The sequence below is a fragment of the Pempheris klunzingeri genome, chromosome 1 (assembly GCF_042242105.1).
Source record: "Pempheris klunzingeri isolate RE-2024b chromosome 1, fPemKlu1.hap1, whole genome shotgun sequence".
NCBI lineage: Eukaryota > Metazoa > Chordata > Actinopteri > Acropomatiformes > Pempheridae > Pempheris > Pempheris klunzingeri.
The window spans coordinates 18417543-18441422 of record NC_092012.1 but is presented as its reverse complement, the minus strand read 5'-3'; the positions used below and the strand labels follow the sequence as shown (position 1 = coordinate 18441422).

Below are 23880 nucleotides of genomic sequence, written 5' to 3'. Positions count from 1 at the left end.
TGTGTGTGTGTGTGTGTGTGTGTGTGTGTGTGTGTGAGTGAGGTAAAAACAGACCTGATGTCCATCTGTGGTTCAAAAGAGCCCTCTGTTGGTCATGTGGTAGCACACTCTGTAACCAAAGCTTAGTGATAACTTTAGCACATTATGTTGCTGGCTGACAGCAAGACGATGGTAAGCCGGGGCTCCGGGGGGATGAGGTGGTGTTAAATCTTCAACAAGTGGAATTGAGAAAGAGATTGCACTGAAATAAAAAAGAACTGAACATATACATACAGTTTTATTGTTTAATCAATCTCTGCTTCTTCCGATAGGATCAATCAATCAATCACTTTATTTGTCCCCAATGGGGCAATTAGTTGTGCAGCAGTGGGAGCAAAACATAAAATACATGTACACTTCAAAAACACAGCGAATAAATACTAAATGACCAATAACATGAGTACCTTAAAATCAAAATAGAAACAAAAGAAAAAAAACAATAGAATAAATAGAAAATCAGGATATGATGAAATTGTGACTATTCCTGGCAACACTCATTGACAGTGTAGCCCCTGAAGGTACAGCAAGATGACTTATTCTTTCATTTTAGTCTCCTGACATACTTAATTTTACACATAAGCTTATAATGAGTCATTATTTAAAAGGCACCCCTGGGCACCTCAGACATTTAATAAGTCAGGCCTGTCCGATTAACTTTAAATTATGAATTGTTAGTACAGAGCACTTTACAAAAGGAAACGTCTCACTGAGTATTTGTCTTCAATCTTTAGTTGACTGTTTCTCTAATTAGATTATTTAGGATACACCAATCTCTGCAGGAAAAAAAAAACTGTACAAACAACTATACTCATCAAGTGCACTTAAGTATTTTATTCATTAAGGATTTATCGTATTTTGACAGAAAATTACATCAACTGTTGCTTTCCATTAGCTACAGTGTGTTCATTCTGGGTTTGTAAACCTCTGTTTGGGTCACATTATCTCTGTAGAGCTTAAAGGCGAAGAGGATGGCATCTTGCCAAAAACTGTAGCTGTGAAGACATTCATGCACACAGTAACAATGGAGATATCCAGTAAAACCCCAGCTTGTTGTGAGCATAGTCCAACTGTTTGTGTGAACACCCAGTGAAAACATATGAATCATTTATTTTGTGCTGTTTGGTTGTTGAACACTGTGTCAATATAACTGACTACAGATTAAGCAGTTTTTGGTGAATGCAATGTCAAACTGATATTTTCTGTTGACACACTTTGTTGACACAGCTTCCAAATTTCAGAAATGCTGTTGCTCATCAGGCGTTGTCTACCCCCTGTGACCCCAAATCATTAAAACTGTGTTTATTAGAATGTACTTTTGTTGGAGTACTGTCAATCAGTCAAATTTGACTTTAACACACAATAAACATTACTATCCATGAATGTCTTTGTGGTGGAGTGTGATTATTATTGTCTTTAATTTACCCCCCTTATCTATGAACTACTCTCCAGAGGTCATGACGTTGCAATTATTCAATAATAATTCTGTAACATGACACAAATTGTGACAAGAACTGTAATGCACGCTGTCTTCAAAGGGACGCTTGTACACTTTCACCTAACCAAACCTGGTTTCAAGTTAACACAACAGGGCTCCGGCAGGAGGAGCAGCCGGCCTGAGCCGAACCATAAATCAAGCCACCCTTCCTAGCCTGCCACGTGCTGACGTATGATAACGACGTCGCTCACGATTGGCTGCAGAGGCAGTCAGGTAGTGAGGCGGACATAATAGACTGTTTACCAGTACTGAGCGCAGTGAAATGCACTAACCTTAATGAACTAACCTTAATGACACACTGCACGGCGTCTGTTGCAACATATCCGGGACAAGGTGAGACCAGTTTAAACGTACATTTGTTTAAAGTAAAATTTGTTAAAGTTAAACTGTTAAACTGAAGTCAGTTTCACACTGACTGGATACTCGGTAGGTTTACACTAGCTGCTAATGTGTAACTTAACGTCCAGCTGCCGACATTATCTCATTTAGATACTACTGCAAGTTAATGATAAGTAACGCTACAGAAAAACGTTTCTCTCTTGTTATCTGTCGCCACAGCTTCAGTTCAGTGTTTAGTTGTGTACTTTTCGACCAGGACCAGGAAAGGACTAACTTTTCTCTGAAACGTCTTTCAGATAAACATGCAAGTTGTTTTTATATCCGAGTTACCCCCTTTTTTTCCCTACTGCACCGTAAAGGCAGCTGGTGAGTTCAGGTGAATCTGTGGCTTCGTTGCTGACTGTGCTGCTTGTAGAGGGGCTTTTTTCACAGAACTTGCCTGGTGGTGTGTTGCCCCAAACCTGACAGCTGCATCAGGACAGTGGGGATCTTTAGCCTGAGTTATAACACAGAACTGCACATTTTAGCCCGGTTTGAGAGATATCTAACGTTATCCTGTGATAATCTCTCTTATTTGTGTTGTAACACTGACATTATTTTTTATCATTATCATTAAACCAGTTGTCTCCTCCATGATAGATGGGATTTAGCATTAGGGTACTGTATGCAGAAGTTATGTTTGTGCAGGCATGAAGTTTCAAATGTATTTTATGTATATTTTAGGGAGAATTTGCTGTGTTTAAGGTTTTTATTGATTGCCTAATTAACTTGTCACATGAGGTCTGCATTACCACTTACTTCCCCCATTTAAAGCCACAACCTGTTTTTCTCCTTTTGTCGGTCACTGTGCACATGTGCCTGTTCCTCTTGCTTATTGTTCCAGTCTAACACTTTTTGCAATACATGGTTTCAATCTATTATTATTGGAATTAGCTTTGATGATAAGGCATTAATGCTCCACAGACACAGATGTTTTGACCAGTTCTACACGGTTGCTGTTTATAGTTGTTGTCCTGTGGATGTTACAGGAACCTGAGCTGACTCTGTACCAAGTTCTGGATAAAAGCAACTGTTACATGACGAATCTATTGTCATATTTTAGGTCAGACATGAGGCTCGACTCTCCCCTTCTGCTGTGCCTGGCAGCAGCCCTGTCCTCAGCCTTTGTGATTTCACCTCCGTAAGTACAGCAAAATGATATACTGTTATGTATAGATGAAGATAATGAAATCAAATGAATCTCGCAATTTTCTACCTCTTTATTTGTATGTTTGTTAAATTATCATAAAGCTCAAAATAGATAATCGGCTATACTTCACTAAGGAAAGTGTGTATTTCAGACACATGTGGACCAAACTGATCCTGACCCACCACTGGCCAAGCACCTTCTGCAGTGTGAGTTTCTTCTTATCTTTTTTTTTCCTCAACATTTTGAGCTTTTTAAAGATGCAGTAGGGCTTTTTCACACAACACAATTTGTCATATACAGCACAGTAGGGAAAGCTGTACAGGTGTACTCAATAAAATTAATGATCACCATTAAACTGCTTGAATAGCAAGGAGCCATCGTTAATGTAACTAGTAACCCCTGTGCTTTTCCTACTAAGAGAATTAAAAATGGCTGCTGTGAAAAATTCATTGGGCCAATTCAAATACACTTCTGTTATTCTTTCATTTGTAGAATAAGAGGAGGTTGGTTGAAAGGTCCCTTTAAAAAAAAAAAGTAATAATATTAATAATATTGATATAAATATTAATGTTAATGTCTTTTACTTCACTCATGTGTTACTCCATCTACGCTGTCAGCAGCCTGTGGTTGATGAGTCAGGTTTTCGATTGTGACAGTGTTGTCAAGATCGTTGCTCACTAAACTTAAATGTAAATGGTCTGTATTTGTGTAGCGCCTTTCTAGTCATTTCGACTACTCTGAGCGCTTTTACATCACATCCATATTCACCCATTCACACATGATTCATACAGGAGGGAGTATTCTCTCACACACATTCACACACTGGGAGCAAGTTGGGGTTCAGTGTTCTTGCCCAAGGACACTTCGACATGCTGACTCAGAGGAGCCGGGGATCGAACCGCCGACCTTCTGATAGATGGACGTCCCCCTCTGCCTCTGAGCCACAGCCGAAGGATATGCATATGTAGCATTGCATTCTTAGTCCAGCATTAACCTTATCTATAAGCTGAGCTGCAACAACAAAGATGAATGCAACTAACAGGGTAGAATTGCAAAGAGGGAGTGTAATCAGTCATGGCCTCCAGGATACTGTGTATAGGATTAGATCAAGAGTTAGTTAAGTGTATGCTGACAAATTGAGGGTAATTTGGATTGATTATATTTATTTATCAACTACGATAAACTGTTTAATAACATAATCACATCCATTTTAACGTAATGTCGCCCTCTTATATTGCCCCTGAATGTTACCTATATATTGTGTCACTGAGTCAACATTTAATCCTTGAATATCATGTGCTGTCTAAGCCAGTCATGAGACTGGCTGTGTGTCAGCAGTGTGTGGCAACACTCGTGTGAGGATGCAGTTTCAAACTGACATTGTGCTTCTTGACCACACTTTCCTGTTATGCTCTCCTTAGAACCTTAGAACCTTTGTAGCATTATGCCAAGCCGTGTTTGTCAGAAGTGAAGGTTTGTTGTCTTGGTATGACAAGTGTCTGTTTGGGGCAGAAGTTTTTTGCTTTTTGTTTGCGCTAGGTCTCACTTCGCTTAATGATTGAAAAAGCTTCTATTTTCAGTAGATGATCATATCAAGGCAATTTTGGGAAGAATTCTAGAAATGAAGACACACCAAGACTCAGAGGAAATATTCTCTCTCTCTCTCTCTATCTATATCTATATCTATATATATATATATATATATTGTATATATATATTGTGTGTGTGTATATATATATGTATATAATATATATATTATATATGTGTATAATATATATATATTATATATATATAATATATATTGTGTGTGTGTGTGTGTATATATATTGTGTGTATGTATATATATATATATATATATATATATATATATATATATATATATATATATATATATATGAAGATCTTTAACTGCAAAGCCACATTATTGCTGCTGTTCCCCTTTCCACTCAATACTGTGATTTTTTTTTTTCCTCAGTTGGAAAAGGAATAACTTTTTAATTTAGGTGGTTGGCAACTTAAATACACTATGCAAGACACAGTGCATTTATAATGTGATGGCACATTACATTAGTTGGCTTCAGTCTTTTTTATCAAGTACAAACACTGAACAATGGTCCTTTAATGCTTAATTAATAATACCTTTGCGTTTGGGTTGTTGAATATAATCTCTTTGGGCTGCAATCAGTGAGATTTTCAGCATATTTTATGTTTGATATGTCTGAAATCAAACACTGAATCTCTTTATCTAAGAACAAAACAATGATCTTAACTTATGTAATAATACATGAATAACGTACGTAATATGTCGCTTATAGAAATAATGACTATTTGCAGCCCTAGTAGCTACTGTCCATAATTAGCTTTGTGTTCATTTCAGCCATTTTTATTGTAACCATTTCTGACAGATGTTTGTGGTTCAGCTCAAAGAGACACTGCCAGCTGACTATTAGTGAATATTAATCACTAAAAACAGAATTAAGTATTAGGTTTCTGTGTCCAGCTGGAATAACAATACTATTTTTTTTAATATACATTTCAGATGGAACACTGTCATCCCAACATTAGCTTCTGGACACTACATGGACTCTGGTATGTGTTTGTGTATAGGAGTGTGTCCTTTTCTTTATCAGTGTGGCAAATGTTGCTTAACAACTACCTGTTAGGTATTACTACCATTGAGAAACGGTTAATACTAACTGTGTTGTCTGAAAATGTCTGTTATTACAACATATTAAAAATGTACAGTATAAGAAGTATTAAAAATGATTCAAAGAGATTCATTACATGTTCGCCACTGACCTACATATGTAAGTGACTATGATTTTCTACTTGGAGGAATGCATGGCAAAGCACGTCCTCCAATCGGTCATTGTTGCTTGGTTGTCATACTTGTTTTCACCACCACATTTTTTCTCTCTGTGAGTGACTAACAAAGGTTAAAGCTCTGTGGATGGGCTTTTGAAATGTCATAATGTGGGAGGGAACATTGGCGGAATTCAAAGTCTAGGGATTGCCAACGAGCAGCGGGCAGGAGCCTTGAGGCTCCTGGGAGATTGTGAACCAGGTCCTGCCGGCTGCCCAGGGCTTCCACAGTGGACTGGCTCACAATCTCCCGCCCGTTACCCGGAGCTAAGTGGCCCTGCAGTGTTGCCATTGTGGACACCATCATATCTGGCTTCCACAGTTGCCATGGTTGGCGTGTGTGTGCTTTTGACGGCCTCCTCTGTGGGGAGGGACTTTGAAGGAGAGGGAGGCACCTGATGATGTACTCTTTAAAATTCTTAGATGAAGTCCACTCTCTTCTCCGTCCTGTCACCTGTTATATTAGTGAAATATCTAATATTGTAAATCTTTCTCTTTACTAGGCCAGATAAAGGGATTAACTGCAATTCATCGTGGCATTTCAACTCTTCCCAAATAGAGGTACAACACCATTCAGATTGTGTCTTTATAACTTAGTGTAAAATTCATTAAAGTAATCTAACTTCTTTTTGCTCTGTGTTTAATTGTTAGATTAGTAGTAATTTCAGTTAATGAGAGAGAGCATAAGTAGACACCAGGTCACACAATGACAACCGGCGGGGTAAAGAAGAAACAGGCGAATACTTAAGTCTTCAGAACATCTAGATTAGAAGCTCTTTTAATGTAAAGCAGACAAAACCTAGACAGATTTTAAAGGTAAATGAATGATTTTCTCCTCCTTTTCCACCGTTGGTACACTGACCAATGAAGTAAATCTGTTTTTGGGTGTTGTTTTCAGGACCTGCTTCCAGACATGAAGAAGAGTTGGCCCGACTTGCTTAACCCCTTGTCTTCTGGATTCTGGTATAGCATCAATCAATCCTTCTATTTCTACGTCTGTCAGTCTGTGTATGACACTCTTTAAGTAGGGTTATTTTAGTTTTATATTCTATTGTACCGTACTAGCAATATTTTTTTTCTCCTTGTGGGTGATCTGTTTTTTCTGTGACAGCAATTTTCTGTCATATAATATCTCTATTAGGCTGGTAATACGCTATAATACAAGGTAATACAAGATGTAGTGTCAAGCAGGTGTTGTCCAACACACTGTGCTCAGATATTTATCGTTTACCAGCTTTTGTTACGACTGTGATTGGTTTAAGGAAATACAAACAAGCCTGGTCTGGCTATTCGAGATAAACCATAGAGATATAACTGTGGTTGACCTGACAAGGCTTAGTCAAGGGGCAACAGATTTGGATCCTAAACCCCCACCACAAGATATTTGGTTAAATACCTCCCTGTTTTTGACCAGTGGAGGCGCCTCACATTTAGATCAGTCATCATTGACCAATGTGAGATTAGCGTGTTCATGTAGTGTGCTCCCAAGTACCTATTTGAACATGATAATAGTAAAAGCCATTGCTACATGATTGTCTGTCTGTATCAACAGGAAGTATGAGTGGCACAAGCACGGCACATGTGCAGCCAGAGCAGCTTCTCTGAATAGTCAACACAAATATTTCAGCAAGGCACTGGAACTGTACCATAAAGTGGATTTGGACAGGTACAGCACATGTGCACACACACACACACACACACACACACACACACACACACACACACAGCTCCTTTGTCACAATGTGTCATTTTGTAGTTCTTAGATTTTGCTTTGATGTTCCTATTTCCCTCGCATGTTTGCTGTCCGCCGACTAATTCACAGGAGCGTACTACTGCTGTATACTTAGTGTAAGTCACTAAAGCATCAACACCTCAAAGCCTCAAACAGAAATCTGTGTTTCTGTTCCTGTAGCATCCTGAAGAAGTTTGACATCACCCCTTCAGAAAAATACTACACAGTAGGTTTAGTTATATTTTAATGCCAAATTATGCTATATTAAAACATCAAACACTGGTAGTAATCTGTGGCATGAAAGCGTCTCCTCACTGCTCCCCATGTGCCTGTGTGTAGTTTCCACAGATTGAAGGAGCCATAGAGAACTTCTACGGCGTCAAACCTAAGATCCAATGTATCCATCCATCAAAGGTATGAACACCTCATTTCATTCAAATAATGAATATATATATATATATATATAATTTGTTGTTTGTGTTTTGCACAGTCCTATTTTTTCATGCCAGGTGTCCCTGTATGTTTCAAATATGACCTGATGGTCTGTTGGGTTGTTAAATTGTGTGTTCTTGTGTTTGACAGAACGCTGATGTTCAGGTTTTGGGGCAGATTGAGATCTGTTTCGGCCCCGACTTCACCCTCCTGGACTGCGAGAAACAGTTTACCATGGAAGCAATGTACGAGGGAAACGGGGACAATTTCATCGCTTTTGACAAGGCCTCAGGGTTCAGTGTGTGTGATCATGTCACGCCAGTTTACTACCCACCACTTCCACAACTCACACACACGCACAGACTGCACTGAAACGCACACTACACACAAAGACATGCAGACAAATAGATTAGTCAAATGTATTGTAATTTAGAATCCATGCACACGCTGAATTATCATCTTGTTTTTCTCAGGCTTCATAACAATCATAGCCGTAATTATTATAATGTATGTCTAAAATAGCCTCACAATCAGTGCGGTTTGAAAACGTTTTGGCTGTGACAGGGACTACAGGTAGAAATCACCTCTAAGTGCATCATTCTTTTTATATCCTACAAAACCAGGACACACACACACACACACACACACATACACACACATACACACCACTACTACTTAGTGCTTTAATGGAATTATGTCCCTTCCTGACCCTTACTAGTGGATGAATCTGATCCACAGACACAACAGAGGGCATCGTGGTGAGTTCAGGGCAGGCAGCGGAGAAGACGGGCAGTGTATTTGCTGTAGCCTTTTGTCAGGTTAGCAGGTGACTTTTACCTCATGTCACTGACTGTGTATATGTCAACCTCTGGTGCATCATTTGTGACTCTTTTATACCACATCCGTGTGCTTGTGTGCCACCTATTAAGTGCCCTCTCTTTTTGCACAAGATATTTAGTTTTGTTTTGTTTAGGGGCTGCTTTGCTACACCATCTACATCTTTAAGCCGCTATAAACCAGTGGTAGTTATTATTAGCTACCTTCTGATGTTTGCCAAGTAAATAAGCCAGCATTCAATGCTATACTGCGGGCCTGGTTAGGTCTGAGTCTGTGTTGCTAAAAGAGAACTGTTAGAACTGTTGTTCTATGCATCGTGTGTTGACTGGAAAGTAAATGGTGTATAATTCTTTAGTTTCTTCCACATTGTTCATTTTTAGTAGGTACAAGACCAAAAACTCAACACACACCCCAAACACAATACATTACTGCAGATGTCAGTCACAAGTTCAGTGTGCACTGTTTCTGCCACAGGTACTGTAGCACGTTTTGTTTTATGTTATATGTAAACACTATATAACCCCAAACTGATTTGTACAATGACTTGTTTCAATTGGTGCTGTTTGTCTGAAATGTAAATGATTGCTGTAATTACAGCTACAGTAGATAAATGCTGTGGTGTGAAATTAACATTCGTACTGTCATTTTTTAAATGTCAATAAAGCGTTCAATATGTAGTCAATCTCCCTCTAATCACCAGTGTCATTATGTAACATGCAATATAGATTAAATATTTGCAGTTTTAATTAGTGTAATTGATGGTTGAAATTGAAACAAGCCGTAAATGGAACTTGATGAATAAATCTGGGATCAGCAGGTGAAAACAGTGGTTGTCAGGGTGGCATCGTAACTTCTTACCGTATCTGTCTACTCATGTAGTTTGAAGTAGCTTTGTAATGGCACTATATTTATACATGTCTGCGTCCATATCTCCTCAGCATGTATGAATATTAATGTCGTGATCACCTTACAGAGCCATAATCCCACCAGGACAAAGACACCAGTCCATAATCCCGAGTCTCCTCCCACAACGGAGCACAGCAGACAGACTGAATGCATCTGATTACACTTTCAATAGTGCTAAAATACGCTGAAACTATGTGCCAGCTATGTTCTAAATGTCTTCCAAATCCTGTCAAACACATGAAAACACGCACTATGAGCTCTGTTTTTAGTAGCGTTCCAAGTTTGGGGATCATGATTTGAGCGTTTGAGGTGAATTGCCCCTGCTGATGAATTTAAACCTTAATTTAGAAAATCTCACAGCCCAGGTCAGCCACAGACTCTTGATCCAGGTGGAGCAACAGTCCTGATTTACCCCCTGCTTCCATCTAATAAAGCCCCACCCCATCTCTCCCATTTCCCCTGGTCTCTATTTCCACCTCTCTACCTCTCTCTCCCTCTGTCTCTGGTTATGTAACACTGCAGTTCTGCAAAGCTGCTGATGTGACAGATCCAAGCACCTACACACACACACACACACACACACCCATGGCCAGTGATCAACCAGATCAGGCTGTACTCTGAGTGATTGCTGTCCTTGCCTCTGTCATCATTATTGATTGTAACATTGATTGCTGTCCTCAGATTTAATTGAATTCTGATGTAATGTCACTGAATCTGAGCCACACTGTTTTCCACATCACACACACACACACACACACACACACACACACACACACACACACACACACACACACTGGTGGTCGTGCTGCTACATTCTACTTTATTTTATCATGTGTCATCATTTTTTATTCTGTCTGTATCCGTGCGTGTTCTTGTCACGCAGGAGCAAAGGAGAGGGGACAGAGGAAGAGGGGGAGGCAGAGCGAGGTGGCTGGGTTACACCATGTGACCTCACCAGCTGTTGCTGTACGCTGGTGGGAGAAACGGAGAGGGAGGTGAGGGGCAGGAGCAGGGAGGGAGGGAGGGATGGAGGGGAGCTCGCCGGCACACAATGTGACTGGTGACAATCCCTTGTTCTGCAGAGAGAGAGAGAGAGAGAGAGAGAGAGAGCGAGAGAGGAGGGGAGGGAGCAGGGGATGAACACACACACACACGCGCGCGCGCGCACGCTCAGGCAGTGATGTGAAGAGGGAGCTCACACACACCTCTCCTGATTCAGCGGAACAGATTTATTCGTCACCTCTCCCTGCAGCCTCATGCAGCGTGCGCGCTGCAAAACAAGACAATCCCAGAGCCAGCAGTAGCAGCAGCAGCAGCACCTGCCCCGTCCGTCCGTCAGCCTGTCTGCGTAGATTAGCGGCTCTCCTACAACTCTGACTGCGTTCTTCCTGCCGTCCACTGCAGCTGAGAGACTGAGGGAGGGAGGGGGGACGACAGGCTCGAAACCCACCGGACAGACGAGCGGCCAGTGTGAAGGATGGGAACAGTAAAAAGCGACCACTGCATTGAGGATGGGCCGATGGATGAACTGCGGGACAAATAGATAACCAAAAAAAAAAAAAAAAAAAAAAGCTCTGTTTCTGCATCTCTACCTTTGCACCTCCTGCAGGGAGATGTTCATCATTATGGGATAGATGCACATGTCTGCCCATTGCCATGGATACCAGCACGCGAAAATTCACAGTGCGGAGATGGTTTTCTATCTACCTGAAGAACAAGGCAGCGAGGAACAAGAACAGCACGGGCTTCTGTCAGCTAGAGGTCAGTCAGCCACCCAGGAGCGGCGCAAACTTCTGTCAACAAGAGATTAGTGCATATGTGTGAGTCTGCATGTGCTGGAGGGAGGGGGGGGGGCGATTGCATCCCGGTTGCACCATGCGTGTGCGTTTTGTATGAATAAAGGCCAAAACCCCCGAGAAGAAAGCAGCAGCTGTGTGGTCTCCACAGCCGAGGAGGATGTGTGAGCAGTAGGTGTGCAGTAGGGAGAGGAACGTGTGTTATTTGGCATGTTGTGGAGTGGACCAGGAGTCTTTGCAGCATCCGTACAGCTGTTGCTGTGCGTGTCTGTCACGCATCCAGAAGGCAGAGGGGCAGACACTGTGTTTTGACTAAGAGAGAGGCTTGAGAGAGAGAGAGAGAGAGGCTATGGATAATGGATATACAGTGAAACGGACAGAAACGCTAACAGGCAAACAAGCAGGGAGGCAGACAGGTTGATAGACAAATGGATACAGACAGATTGATTCAGTGGAGGGCCACAGCAGTGGGGATCTATTTATAGCCCAAACAAACCAGCAGGGGAGAGAGAGAGGCAGGGTGCTGTTTGCAGCACATCTACCTGTATGCTTGAGATATAAATAGAAAATAAAATCCCCTCCTCTCCTCTGGGTTGTGTTGTTGTGACTGCTGATGAATCGACCTGACAGACTCTCTACTCTGTTCGTGTGACTGTTAGTGTCTCTTCCTGTCAAACGTCTGCTGGTGTTTGCTGACATGTTTGGCGAACTGTCCATATCTATGTAAGGTGATGCTTTGATGCTCTGTGTGGGGAAGTTCTCCTTTCACCACCTCCCCTCCCTCCCCTCCCCTCCCTCCCCTTTCTCTTGCGAAGGTCAAAGTTCAGGGTCAGCTACACATCAGCATCTCAGAAGCCCGTTAAGAGGCCTTGAATCTGTTTCCTTCTGGCTGATTTGCGTCAATCATGTTGCTGCAGGGCTGAAACTTCCCAGCGTGTCACACTTCAAGCCACACCACAATTTTTGACATCACAGCTATTTAAACACCTTTGAACCCCAAATGTGTTACACTCGCAGACAGGCGTGTGGTTACACTCACAGTGCAAACCCTACCTCACATGCGCAGTGCTTAGAATAAAGCCATCTCATATTAATATTGTGTTCAAATGCTTATTCATTCAGCGTTATGCATGATGGATTACCTCATTAATCACTATAATTTGATACAGTTCCACATACTGGAATTGGAGCCTCAAATTATTTTTGGGCACTTGCACAAAGTCTGATGTGAAAATTGAGTTAAAGCAAGTGTAAAATATTGTGATAGAAAATCCTTTCACATCACTGTGTGGGTTCATGTGGGGTGGGGATCTGCGCTGTTGCTATGCTGTCAGGTTTGTTTCCTCCTTTGTATCACTGAGGATGAATGTGTGGCTTTGCCTGGTTCTACACTTTCTTTAGGGTCTAGACTGCCAACAAAGCTTTAGTAATTATCTCCATGTTGAATAGCAAAAGGACTTGCCGATATCGTGGGATCATTTCAGCTGTTTCTGGTCTGAATCTGTTTCGATTTTCTGAGATGTTCTTGATACAGGAGCATCAATCCAGAGATTCTGACTCTACAAAATTCCTGATACAAGGGAAACTACTCTGGACATGGTTTTCTTGTTGTAATAAAAAATGATTTTGAAGGCTGAATTTGAGGCATAATGACTTGCTTTGCTGCATGCTTTGATTAGAGTAAACTGTAATAGGAAAACAAATGTGCCGTGTTGTTCACAGACTCAATAACACTCAGACATGGCATCAAAGAACTTGCAGTCTTAGCAGAAACAGATCTATGTGACAGTTTGATTATTTTTAGCTACATATGGACTTTGAGTCACTCTAATTCCAAATAGAGGGCTAGATCTCATGCCATTTTAGAAACATTATATATTCTGTTGACTTAATCCTAATAAGGCCTCAAAAATGTTCTGGCAGTGGCAGGCGCGTTGAAGACTAGACAGTGAAATATCTACTATTTCACACAGCATATTATGTTAATAAAGCTTTAGCTTGACTACGAGCCACATTTTTAGAAACTTTAATGCTAATCTGTATGCAAATGTGTGGAGACACACAAAAACAAAGAGAACAGAGAAATCTTTATTTCAGCGCAGTGCGCACAGAGACAGATAAATGATTTTATCAGCATGTGCATGTTTAGTAAATGTGCACATGGATATGCCACCAGTGTTACAACTATTTTTACCATTTCTCAACAATGTCAAGCTGCTCATGAGAATTTCCCAGTGACATGGGGAAGCTATCAAAAGTACCTACCTTATATGACTACCTCACCTTTCTAGATTTACTAACTCCTGTTAGTGTGTCATACTTCATTGAAAGAGGGATGTAAAGCTCTTAACTTCTAAATGACACTGACAGCTATACAGAATTACAATATATTGCCACACTGACCAAGCTCAGCCATGCCTCAGGTTTGCAGTGGATCATTTGCTTCACTGAGCAGACTGAATAGGCTGAAAAAGGCAGCTTAGACTATGCATCACTGCATAATGGCTCGTGAATAACCACATAACGGCTCATGAATAACCACCTGTCTTCATCTGTGTATTTATAAGAGAGATTTACAGTATTTTTTGGGTTCTGTTTCCTCAATGTGAATGAACTGTATTTCATAACTGCTGAGATATTGTAAAATGTCATTCATCTCATGTTGTCCATGCCTCACCTGACAGATGTCATTCTTTTTTCCTCAGTCCTTTTCTCAGCTTCTCTGTCCTCTCTCTCTCTGTATTTATAAGAATATAAATGACATGTTAAGAGTGACATGCGTCTGTCTTTCCCCAGGATGACAGCATACTTAAAGAGATTGACATCAGCCACCATGTTAAGGAGGGTTGTGAGAAAGCAGATCCTTCTCAGTTCCAGCTGCTCAAAGTGCTGGGACAGGGCTCCTATGGAAAGGTACTGGATGCAAATGTTAACCATAACCATCGAGATCTGAATATCTCAAACAACAAGCCATGCAAAGGAAATTTGAGAGAAAGTTTCTCTGAATCCCAAATCTAAATCAGAGTAATGGTGATACCAAGCCCACTGTTGAGTACTATCTGCAGGCTTTGTCTGCATGCCAGGCTGACCCCAGACCACCGTTTGTATTTTTAACACCACTTCGATTGTCTGTAAGATGTGACCTCAGCAGTTTCATGAGAATATCTGGACTGGACACATACACTAAAATGCCAAAAGTGTGTGCACACTCATTCCAAAAGCATGAGCGTTAATATGCTGCAATAATAGCCTCCGCTCCTCTGGGAAGTCTTTCCAGGACTGTAGGGATTTGTTCTCGCGCAGACACAATAGCATTAAAGTCAGACACTGATGTTGGGCAATATGGCCTGGCTTGCAGTCAGCATTGTATTTCATCTAATGGTTTTGGATGGGGTTGAGGTTTTGGCTTTATTCAGGACAGTCGAGTTCATCCACCATCCACCGAACTAGGAAACCCATTTGTTTATGAGCATGTATGAGTCTTTGTGCACGGGAGCATTGTCAGCTGAAACAGGGAAGAGCGTTTCTCACTGCGGCCCGAAAATAAGAATGCACTGTTAAATATTGTATACTGTAGTATTATGATTCCCCCTAACTGGAAGCAAGGGGGTTGACCCAGACAAAAAATGCACAGAAGGTTGTGGAATGGGGTGTCTGCCTTCTTTTGGCCATATAGTTTGTGTTTGCATTGTCAGTGCTATACCAGTCATCATTTGCCTATGATAAGCCACCCATTTTCAATTCTTTCTAGATTAGCTGCATGACAACTCATGCCACAGGTCAGTGAGTTTATTTAGATTAGTAAAGGCCCGTTGCATCGCCCGTGTTACAGTAGATTAGACGTCTGCATGGGGCACACATGAAACCGCAGCAGATGTTGGCGGGTGGATGCTTTTTCCAAAGCCACAGGCAGGCACAGGAGGTCATGTTGTCAGGTCGCCGTGTGGCCTGGTTAGCATGTTTGCGTGGCCCACTATGCACACACTGAATTAGTATTTGGCAGCCACGTGCAAATCGTAGCTTTTGTCTCTATCACAGTGAAGCAGCATATATGTGAATATTTTATGAAACGTAATGGTGACTGGCACTTGCCTCGGTTTGGTAGACTATGAATTATGGATGAGAGTTGGTGAAAAATGAGACGAGTGTGGTTCTCTATTGTGTTACTGAAACTGTTTCTGCTGTCAGCAACACTTGCATGCAAATTCAATATACTTCCTACTTTCGTTGTCATTTCTACCTAATGCTGCTACAAAAGGTCTTTTGTGTTGAAATAACTATTTAAAATCACACAAAATAGTGCGTGTCATGATGATGGTGATGATTCCAGGTATTTCTGGTGAGGAAGATCAGAGGAGTGGACAGAGGACAGCTGTATGCCATGAAGGTCCTGAAGAAGGCCACACTGAAAGGTAAAAATGAAAAGGAGACTGATTTATATTGCATATAGATACATTTTATATTGAATTATTTTATTTATTATTATTATCAGACATGCATCCATTTCTGAACACCAGAGAAATCTTGATATTCAGAAATAAATACAAATGTGATAATCTTTTTTTTTTTTTTAAACCCTCATATATAAAATTGAGAGGCAAAGGATTGAAAGTATTACAAAACGGATTCCTGGTTCAAGTAGCACTTGCTGTGTAATTACTGTGGTTTAACGTATTTATGTGTCTGTAGCATCCAAAAATTGAATAAAATACCAAATCTGAGGCACATTACGTTGCAATAACAACTTTGTTCTATATTGGGCACTGAGTCCTAATTTGTTAAGATTAATATTGGTCATGCACAGGAATGACAAGAGATATAAGACTGCCAGAGTTCTCAGTGCCCTACATTCAGGAGGATTTGGGGTAAAAGAGGTTAGTTTGTACTTTTAATACAGATAAACTGTTTTGCGTGGAATGGGATTATTGTAAACGAGGATGCACTGTAAAAGCAGTTTGAGATGTCATGTGCTGATTTAGTGTCTTTGTACAAGCCTTAATCCTCTTAACCTGAACCCCTGGAATTTAAATAGTTATGGTCGCATCCCGTCAAGGAGACAGATGCCGCAATAACCGTGTTATTGTAGTTTCCCATGCGCTATAGGACAGGGCCACCAATTTACATTTTCCAATCAAGTAAATGCAGTTTCATCCTGCAGAAAACCCACTCTCAGTATTAGAGGGTTGTTGTGATCTATCTGCACACAGATAGAAATCAGTGAATATTATGTTATTAAAAAATTCTTCTTCTTCCACTGTGTCCTCAGTTCGGGATCGTGTCCGGTCTAAAATGGAAAGAGACATTCTGGCAGAAGTGAACCATCCATTTATAGTCAAACTGCACTATGGTAAGTCTGACTGTTACGTTGATTTGAGTATCTGTTCCTCTGAATATCCAGTGTATTCCAGTATCAAGCATTGAAATACACTTTTTGACAAGAGAAAAGCAGAGAAGGAGCTTTAAATAACTTCTCAATGTCAAACTCGTCGATATGTACTGGGAGCTACAATACTGTAGAGGCTGAGTGTGTACAATAAACATCCTTTCTATGACATCCTCAAAATAACACAGAACACAATACAGCCCCCAAACAGCTATATAGCATCAGTATGTGTTGTGTAACTTGTGTGTGTGTGTGTGTGTGTGTGTGTGTAAGCCTTCCAGACAGAAGGAAAGCTGTATCTGATCCTAGACTTCCTTCGAGGAGGAGACCTTTTCACTCGCCTGTCAAAGGAGGTAGGTTTTCTCCTGAGAAGGTCGCTGGCTTTTTTTTCTCATCTATTCTAAAATAATTACAAGCCTTTACATTTCCCAGCCTGTTATGGGCTGTATAACACTGATGCAGAATAACCAGGAGTGAATGTTCCTGCCAACATTCTCCCAGTGAGCGCTGTGTTGATGTGTCCCTCGCCTCTGTTACTTTCATGCTGTTGCATCATCAGTAAACAAAGGCCACACAAGTGTGTCGGCGGTGGTGAGCTGTGTTTTTTCTGGGTAAAGTCTTTAAAAGATAAGCGCAGTTTTATTTTGTTTTTCCATTAAGACCTAAACATCTGAACCAATTAGTGTTTTTGCTGCATTGGGGAGCTATTTTTGACTTTTGTACTGCAAACCAGAGATAACTTATTCTAAAGTGGAGAAAGAACAAAGGAATGAACTTACCGACTAATTGACCAAAGAAACAAAGGAACAAAGACAGAAACAAAGCAGTTTTTTTTACTGTTTCAAGAGACATGAAAAAAGTGCACTTTAGTGCCACCAATAGACTCATAATAATACTTAAGAACTTCCACAAGGGTATTATGTTTCTTATAAGATGGTTATGACAGCAAGAAAGAAGTATATGAACTTATTTGAGAAGAGTTAAGTCTGAGTAGCTTATCAAAATGAATACGCTACCGTTTGGCATGGAAATGTTGCAGCAAAGTGAGACGTGATTTTTTGATTATCGAGAGTTAGATGCCAACGCGAGTCCTCCTGCTACTTTTTAAACCTTTGGAAACATGTTTGAATATTTTGTTAATGTATTTGCTAATTACTGAGGGCATTCCACATGTCTGTATTTGTTCCAGGTCATGTTTACAGAGGAGGATGTGAAGTTTTACCTAGCAGAGCTGGCCCTGGCCTTGGACCATCTACACAGTCTGGGGATCATCTACAGGGACCTCAAGCCCGAAAAGTAAGATCTCATGACGGCTCATTTTTTTGTATCCATTTACTTTACAAAATGATACAGATTACAGATTTTAATGTTCATTTTTCCCAACAGTATTCTTCTGGACGAAGAGGGACACATTAAGATAACTGGTCTGTGCATCCTACTACTAACAGTATTCTGGCTTTCTGACGTCTGTCTTTTTATCTAATATCAATCTTTCCACTAACCTCTTCCCCCCTTTCTCTCTGTTTCAGACTTCGGATTGAGTAAGGAGGCCATTGACCATGATAAAAGAGCATATTCCTTCTGTGGAACAATAGAGTACATGGCTCCAGAGGTTGTAAACAGGAGAGGGCACACACAAAGTGCTGACTGGTGGTCATTTGGGGTACTTATGGTAAGAACTGTTTAATGTCATAACTTTAACTTTGCCTATTTTCACTTTTAATGTGCACTTTACTCTGAGTGCATTGTTGCTTAGCCTACTGACTTGCAACTTTTGTCTGATCATGCTGTCAAAAACAGCAGACATGAATTTACTTTATCTTATGTGCCAAAGACTCAGCTCTTAGACAATGTGCCAGTGTACTGGTCTCTTAATTTGGCTTTTTTTTCTGACAGTAAAGCTGCTTAATTAGCATATTTGGCAGATGAGGTCCCATCACTTTCAGTAATCGCTCCACTGTTGGATTCGGCTTGTTTTGTCAGGCTGGTGGCTTATTTTACTAATCCTGAAAGGGAGGTTAACATTCATGACAGCTGGCAGCTACATCAGGGCACCAGGAAAAAGTGTCACCCCTATCTGCCCTTGGTTAGTATTAGTTATATACAAAGATTAAAACATGCAAGCAAACAAAAAGCTGAACTTTTCAAAATACTCCCTGTGGCCTGAGCAGCTTTTGGAGAACCACAGACAGTAGTGACAGGAGCCTGTTTTATACCTTAAAACAGTAATTGAAGAAAAATCAATAATTACGATTAACACATTTTATTTAAAACATCATGATATTGTACTTGTGACCATTACAAGTGGAGCATGTCAGCAGGGGTGTCTAATTTGTTGCTACTCATAAAAGTCATCAGGTTGTTTTATGTGCCACATACAGTCACTTCAAGTTACCCATTTTTCTATATATTATAATTATTCAATCTGTAAATAATGACGTTGTTTATTATGACAAAAGGTGTCACGGTATATTGCATGTATTTTTTTGTATTTCAGTTGTTGGACAGAGGCTCTCTGTTTCAGACTGATGCAAGACTTATAGTAAACACTATAACATTGAATAGAAAACACAAATTCGTCAACAGCTTGTACAGACAAATTGTTATTGGATATGTTGTAATCACATTATGATCTACTACTAGATCTGTTATTATCTGTTATTGGATTTTTCTCTGAGACGTAAAACTTTTCCTAAAGTTGTTGCGGTTTTGTCACTGAGGCTGATTAAGGTTACAGGGTAATAAAAGTCCTGTGTATGTGTGTTGGAACACAATATTACAATTGCACATGATTATGCAGACTTATTCATTTCACGTCAGTATTATTAAAATCTTTATATTACAACAGCTCATACAATAGTGCACTAATTTTAACAAAACGATAAGGCATAGCTTTAACATGTGTTTAAATTCCCATTGTCACCATTATCACGTTAAAGAAAGTCTTATTCATTTGGAACAGAAGTCAGATAAATAATGGAGCTTGCATTGTGCATAAATGTTCGCATTCAGTCCACCTCAACATTGCCTAACATTGGTCAGCTACCATCTGCTCTGACAATTGTCATCATGTGTTGTCCAGTTTGAGATGCTGACAGGATCATTACCATTCCAAGGAAAAGATCGGAAGGAAACAATGGCACTTATTCTAAAGTAAGAACAATTCAAACTGTTAACATTTATTCTTGTTATTCTCAAAGCCTTATTGATGACCTATTAATGTTAAGGGCAGAGTCTGCAACACTGGAGAAGCGAGTAAGAGTAGCAAAATTTTGAAGTAATCCAACTGAAAATATCCCACCCCCTCCCCTCAGGCTTTCCTGAAAAGCCACTCCCCCACAACACATGAACGTGCTGCCTGACTAACGTTTCATTCAGTCAGAGTTTTCTCTTTTTTTTTATCAAACTATTTCATATATCGATTGCTGTCAGGCTGTTATGAGGATTTCAACCGATATAAAAAGAAGTGCCTCTAAAATAAGTTGGGGACCCTGCCTTTAAAAAAAGTTTCTGATCTACTTCCGCTTTCCCTGTGCTACTTGCAGTTCTTGGCTTACAGTAAATTTTCAGTTATGGTTCATTCGAGATAATCTGCTTACATGAAACTTGATTTACCAAACTCAGAATATCCCGTTATACCAGGATAAACTGAATCATAAAGTTGTGACAATGTAAACAAAAAGAAATTGTGTGACTAAATATGTGTGTGCATCAACATGTTTCATGTCTTATGTACAGGGCTAAGCTGGGAATGCCGCAGTTCCTCAGTCCTGAAGTGCAGAGTCTATTAAGAGCACTCTTCAAGAGGAACCCTGCTAATCGACTAGGTACTGTAAACATAAACTGTGGAGACTGACAGTCAAATATGATTTCAGAATGATGGTAGTACATCTACATTTTTGTGCTTCTTTAGTTCTTAGCTTTAGGGACAATGAGGCTGCAGATGACAGCAGCAACCTAAGCTGAAATCACTCATCTTCAACACTTTGCAAAAAACAGCCGAGTCAATTACTATGAGGCAATTAAACCTCATGTGGTAAAATACTGTTCCACAAATCAGGTCTATTCAGGGCAAGCAGTAAGGTTGTAAAGACATCACTTTAACAATAACAAAATTTGGAGCTACAGCATGATTTTCACAGCTTCCACAGTCCCTATAGTAATAGTAACTCATACCATTTATATTGCAAATGTCCTGAACTATAACTGTATTCATGCTCTTTGTGTGTTGTATTTAGTTTTTGATCAACAGGTTTTTTTTGCTATGCTGTTTGTTGGACTAATAGATGAACACCTGTCTCCATCTGTGTGACTGATAGGTGCGGGACCAGATGGAGTGGAAGAAATAAAAAGACATCGCTTCTTTGCATCGATAGACTGGAATGTAAGTAAAATTTATGAAGAGTGTTCTGCAGTCTACATAATTATAAGATATGATGTGCTGTTGTTTTTTCAGGAAAGACGGACTATTGCATTACACACTTGCATACTCATTGGCATTAGACACATGCTGTACACAGTACATATACAGAAGTGAAACAAAGTCTGCTGTATGCCAGTATGTCAGCCACAGATGTGGAAAAGGTGCGTAAGTAAATACCCTGTCCTACTAACGACAAAGACATTTCTTGTAAAATACGACAGTAGTTTTCTTATCATGTGACAAATGTATTGGTTTCCTGGAAGCTGTACTGTAATACGCTATTCAGATAAGTAGCCGGGGCTAGTTTTAAAAACATTTATTCTAAGTACAACACATCTGACTCACATTGTGGTCACCATACTTGTCATTGAAACCTTGCAGCTGTTCATCCATTTCCGCAAAAGCTGCCCACAATTATGAATCATTAAACATCCTTAGTATGAGATTCTGCTTAGCGGCAGAGCTCTAGCTTCCCTTTCTGTCTGCCTTACCCAACTTTATTGTAATTAATCCTCTTATCTGTAAAAGCCCTTCTCACAGAAAACTTGCTCACACTTGAATGTTCTGACCACAGACATTACCTGTGCTATCGTAATCTAACCTTGTCATGCACTCCTGTCAACTGTCAGCACTCTTTCCCATAGCCTCTGTTCAAACAGCCCATCAAACGCCACTGAATCGTGCTCTGAAATCTATGCTATTCTTTAGTTGCGTGCGAGTAACGAGTAAGAGTAAACGAGTAATAAATACAGGTCAAAGAAGAAATCCTTCCTGCACCGCACAGTTTGTGGACTGGACTCAGCCAGCAATGTTTTGTTATCAGAGAAAGAAAATAAGGTAATAGAAGAAGTTGAGCATTCATTGTTTTTGAGGCAAAATTAAATTTAACATACACATTTCATCATATTTTAGTAGATCATATTTTAGAGCGTTCTAATATAACGAAAGATAAGATAAGAATGCGTGGCATGAAAATACAATCGCTCAGATTTAATGTTTGCTAACCTTGAAGGAGGAAAACCAACCCCCTCATTTGTAGTTTCATCAGATTTAGATGCAACAGCACGACTTTGCCGAGAGGAGACTGTAGACTTTGCTGCACAGCCAGAAATCTCAGCAAAGTAATCACTAATTTATTGTTTCATTGCTTATAATCATGCCCTCTAAATATAAAGCACTCATGATCACACCGTTGCGCCCATTCCTTTTTATTAGAGATGTTCAGAAGGCTTGTGACACTTGTTTATCCACTGTTGTGAGTAGTGATGCTCTCATTTCTAACAAAATCCACTATTATCTGCTTTGCATGCCCACTAATCTCTGCTCTCACCAGTGGCTCTCACTGCTACTCCTCACTGCATTACTACCTACTCGTCCCTGCCAAACACCACATTTTCCCATTTACAGATGGTGTTGCTGGCTTGATGAGACAAGCTATCAATAAGAGGCTTAGGTTCTCCTCCCCACTATGCTAATTAAATGGCTGTGCTGCATCAGGCGGAATGGTGCCTCCGCTGTCCGTCAGAATCTTGTTTGACTTTTCCTCTGTGCTCCTCCGGTCTTAACATTAATGTCTTGATCTCTGAGGAGTTTCTCCCAGAAAGCTGTCAAAACAAACAAAATCTGCATCCTCACCTCTCAGTGGCCGTGCATCGTAAAGACAGAATTCTTTAAAAGTCAAATAGCAAGTGAGAGTGTGTAGCACTGGTAACAGTAAACATAGATTAAATACATTGCTTTCTCCAGTGCTGCTGTCCTCTGCCACAGTTATTTAATGTGAAAGCCTGCTGGACTGTCCATAGCAGGCAACTACTGAGGACACCTGCAGGTCATACTTAGTAATTCATTTAAGTCAATGAAAATACAGGATATAATGGGAGTTTTCACTTGGCATCACATTACATTACATATGATATTGTCCTTTTTCATCACTGTCTATAAAATGAGTTTTCATTATAGATAAGTTGAGGCCAAACATTATTTTTCAATTGAATTTGGTTATTCACATTCTTATTATATTTGAAGATCTGGCTGTATCAACTTGAGTTAGCACGTGTCAAAACTTGCCTCAATATTGGATTGGTGTGAGGTGTGAGACAAAACTGGATCCAGTGACTATTAAAAGCAGCAATTCAATGGAGAGAATCCATGTTTGCTTGTTTTTTACACTAAAGGTTTCATATTATGTAAAATGCACTTTATAATGTCCTTTCAACATAAACATGTGTCCCCTCAGACCCTCAGACTCTGAGAAAAGGCTGCCTTCTCTTTTTCTCCTGCTCCATCTTTAAAAGTGTGTGAAAATGTTCTGTTAAGATTTGGCTCCCTTTATGATCCATGATGGATCCGATGATAATGTGACAGGCCGACGGTCCCCGCCCACTGAAGACCTCCTGAATCCAACTCACCGCCCGCCTTTGTTTTTTCCTCACTAAAGCCAACTCCTG

The 23880-nt window shown here is 40.2% G+C and overlaps 2 protein-coding genes across 2 annotated transcripts in view; both read left to right on the top strand.

The window, feature by feature from the left end:
- The first annotated feature begins 1761 nt into the window (after positions 1 to 1761).
- On the top strand, positions 1762 to 8745 carry rnaset2 (ribonuclease T2). The gene is made up of 10 exons (XM_070828269.1): positions 1762 to 1867; positions 2976 to 3053; positions 3214 to 3268; positions 5602 to 5651; positions 6428 to 6485; positions 6823 to 6887; positions 7477 to 7590; positions 7837 to 7882; positions 7996 to 8070; positions 8239 to 8745. Exons 2-10 carry the CDS (start codon positions 2983 to 2985, stop codon positions 8458 to 8460), a joined length of 756 nt encoding a protein of 251 aa, XP_070684370.1. The 5' UTR covers positions 1762 to 1867; positions 2976 to 2982; the 3' UTR covers positions 8461 to 8745.
- A 2597-nt stretch (positions 8746 to 11342) lies between these two features.
- rps6ka2 (ribosomal protein S6 kinase, polypeptide 2) overlaps positions 11343 to 23880 on the top strand; it is a 17394-nt gene continuing 4856 nt past the window's right edge. Inside the window, 12 exon segments of the mRNA XM_070845998.1 lie at positions 11343 to 11390; positions 11392 to 11592; positions 14424 to 14540; positions 15958 to 16039; positions 16894 to 16974; positions 17284 to 17363; positions 18200 to 18306; positions 18397 to 18434; positions 18540 to 18682; positions 20093 to 20163; positions 20749 to 20837; positions 21330 to 21394. Coding sequence (XP_070702099.1) covers positions 11343 to 11390; positions 11392 to 11592; positions 14424 to 14540; positions 15958 to 16039; positions 16894 to 16974; positions 17284 to 17363; positions 18200 to 18306; positions 18397 to 18434; positions 18540 to 18682; positions 20093 to 20163; positions 20749 to 20837; positions 21330 to 21394 — 1122 coding nt within the window.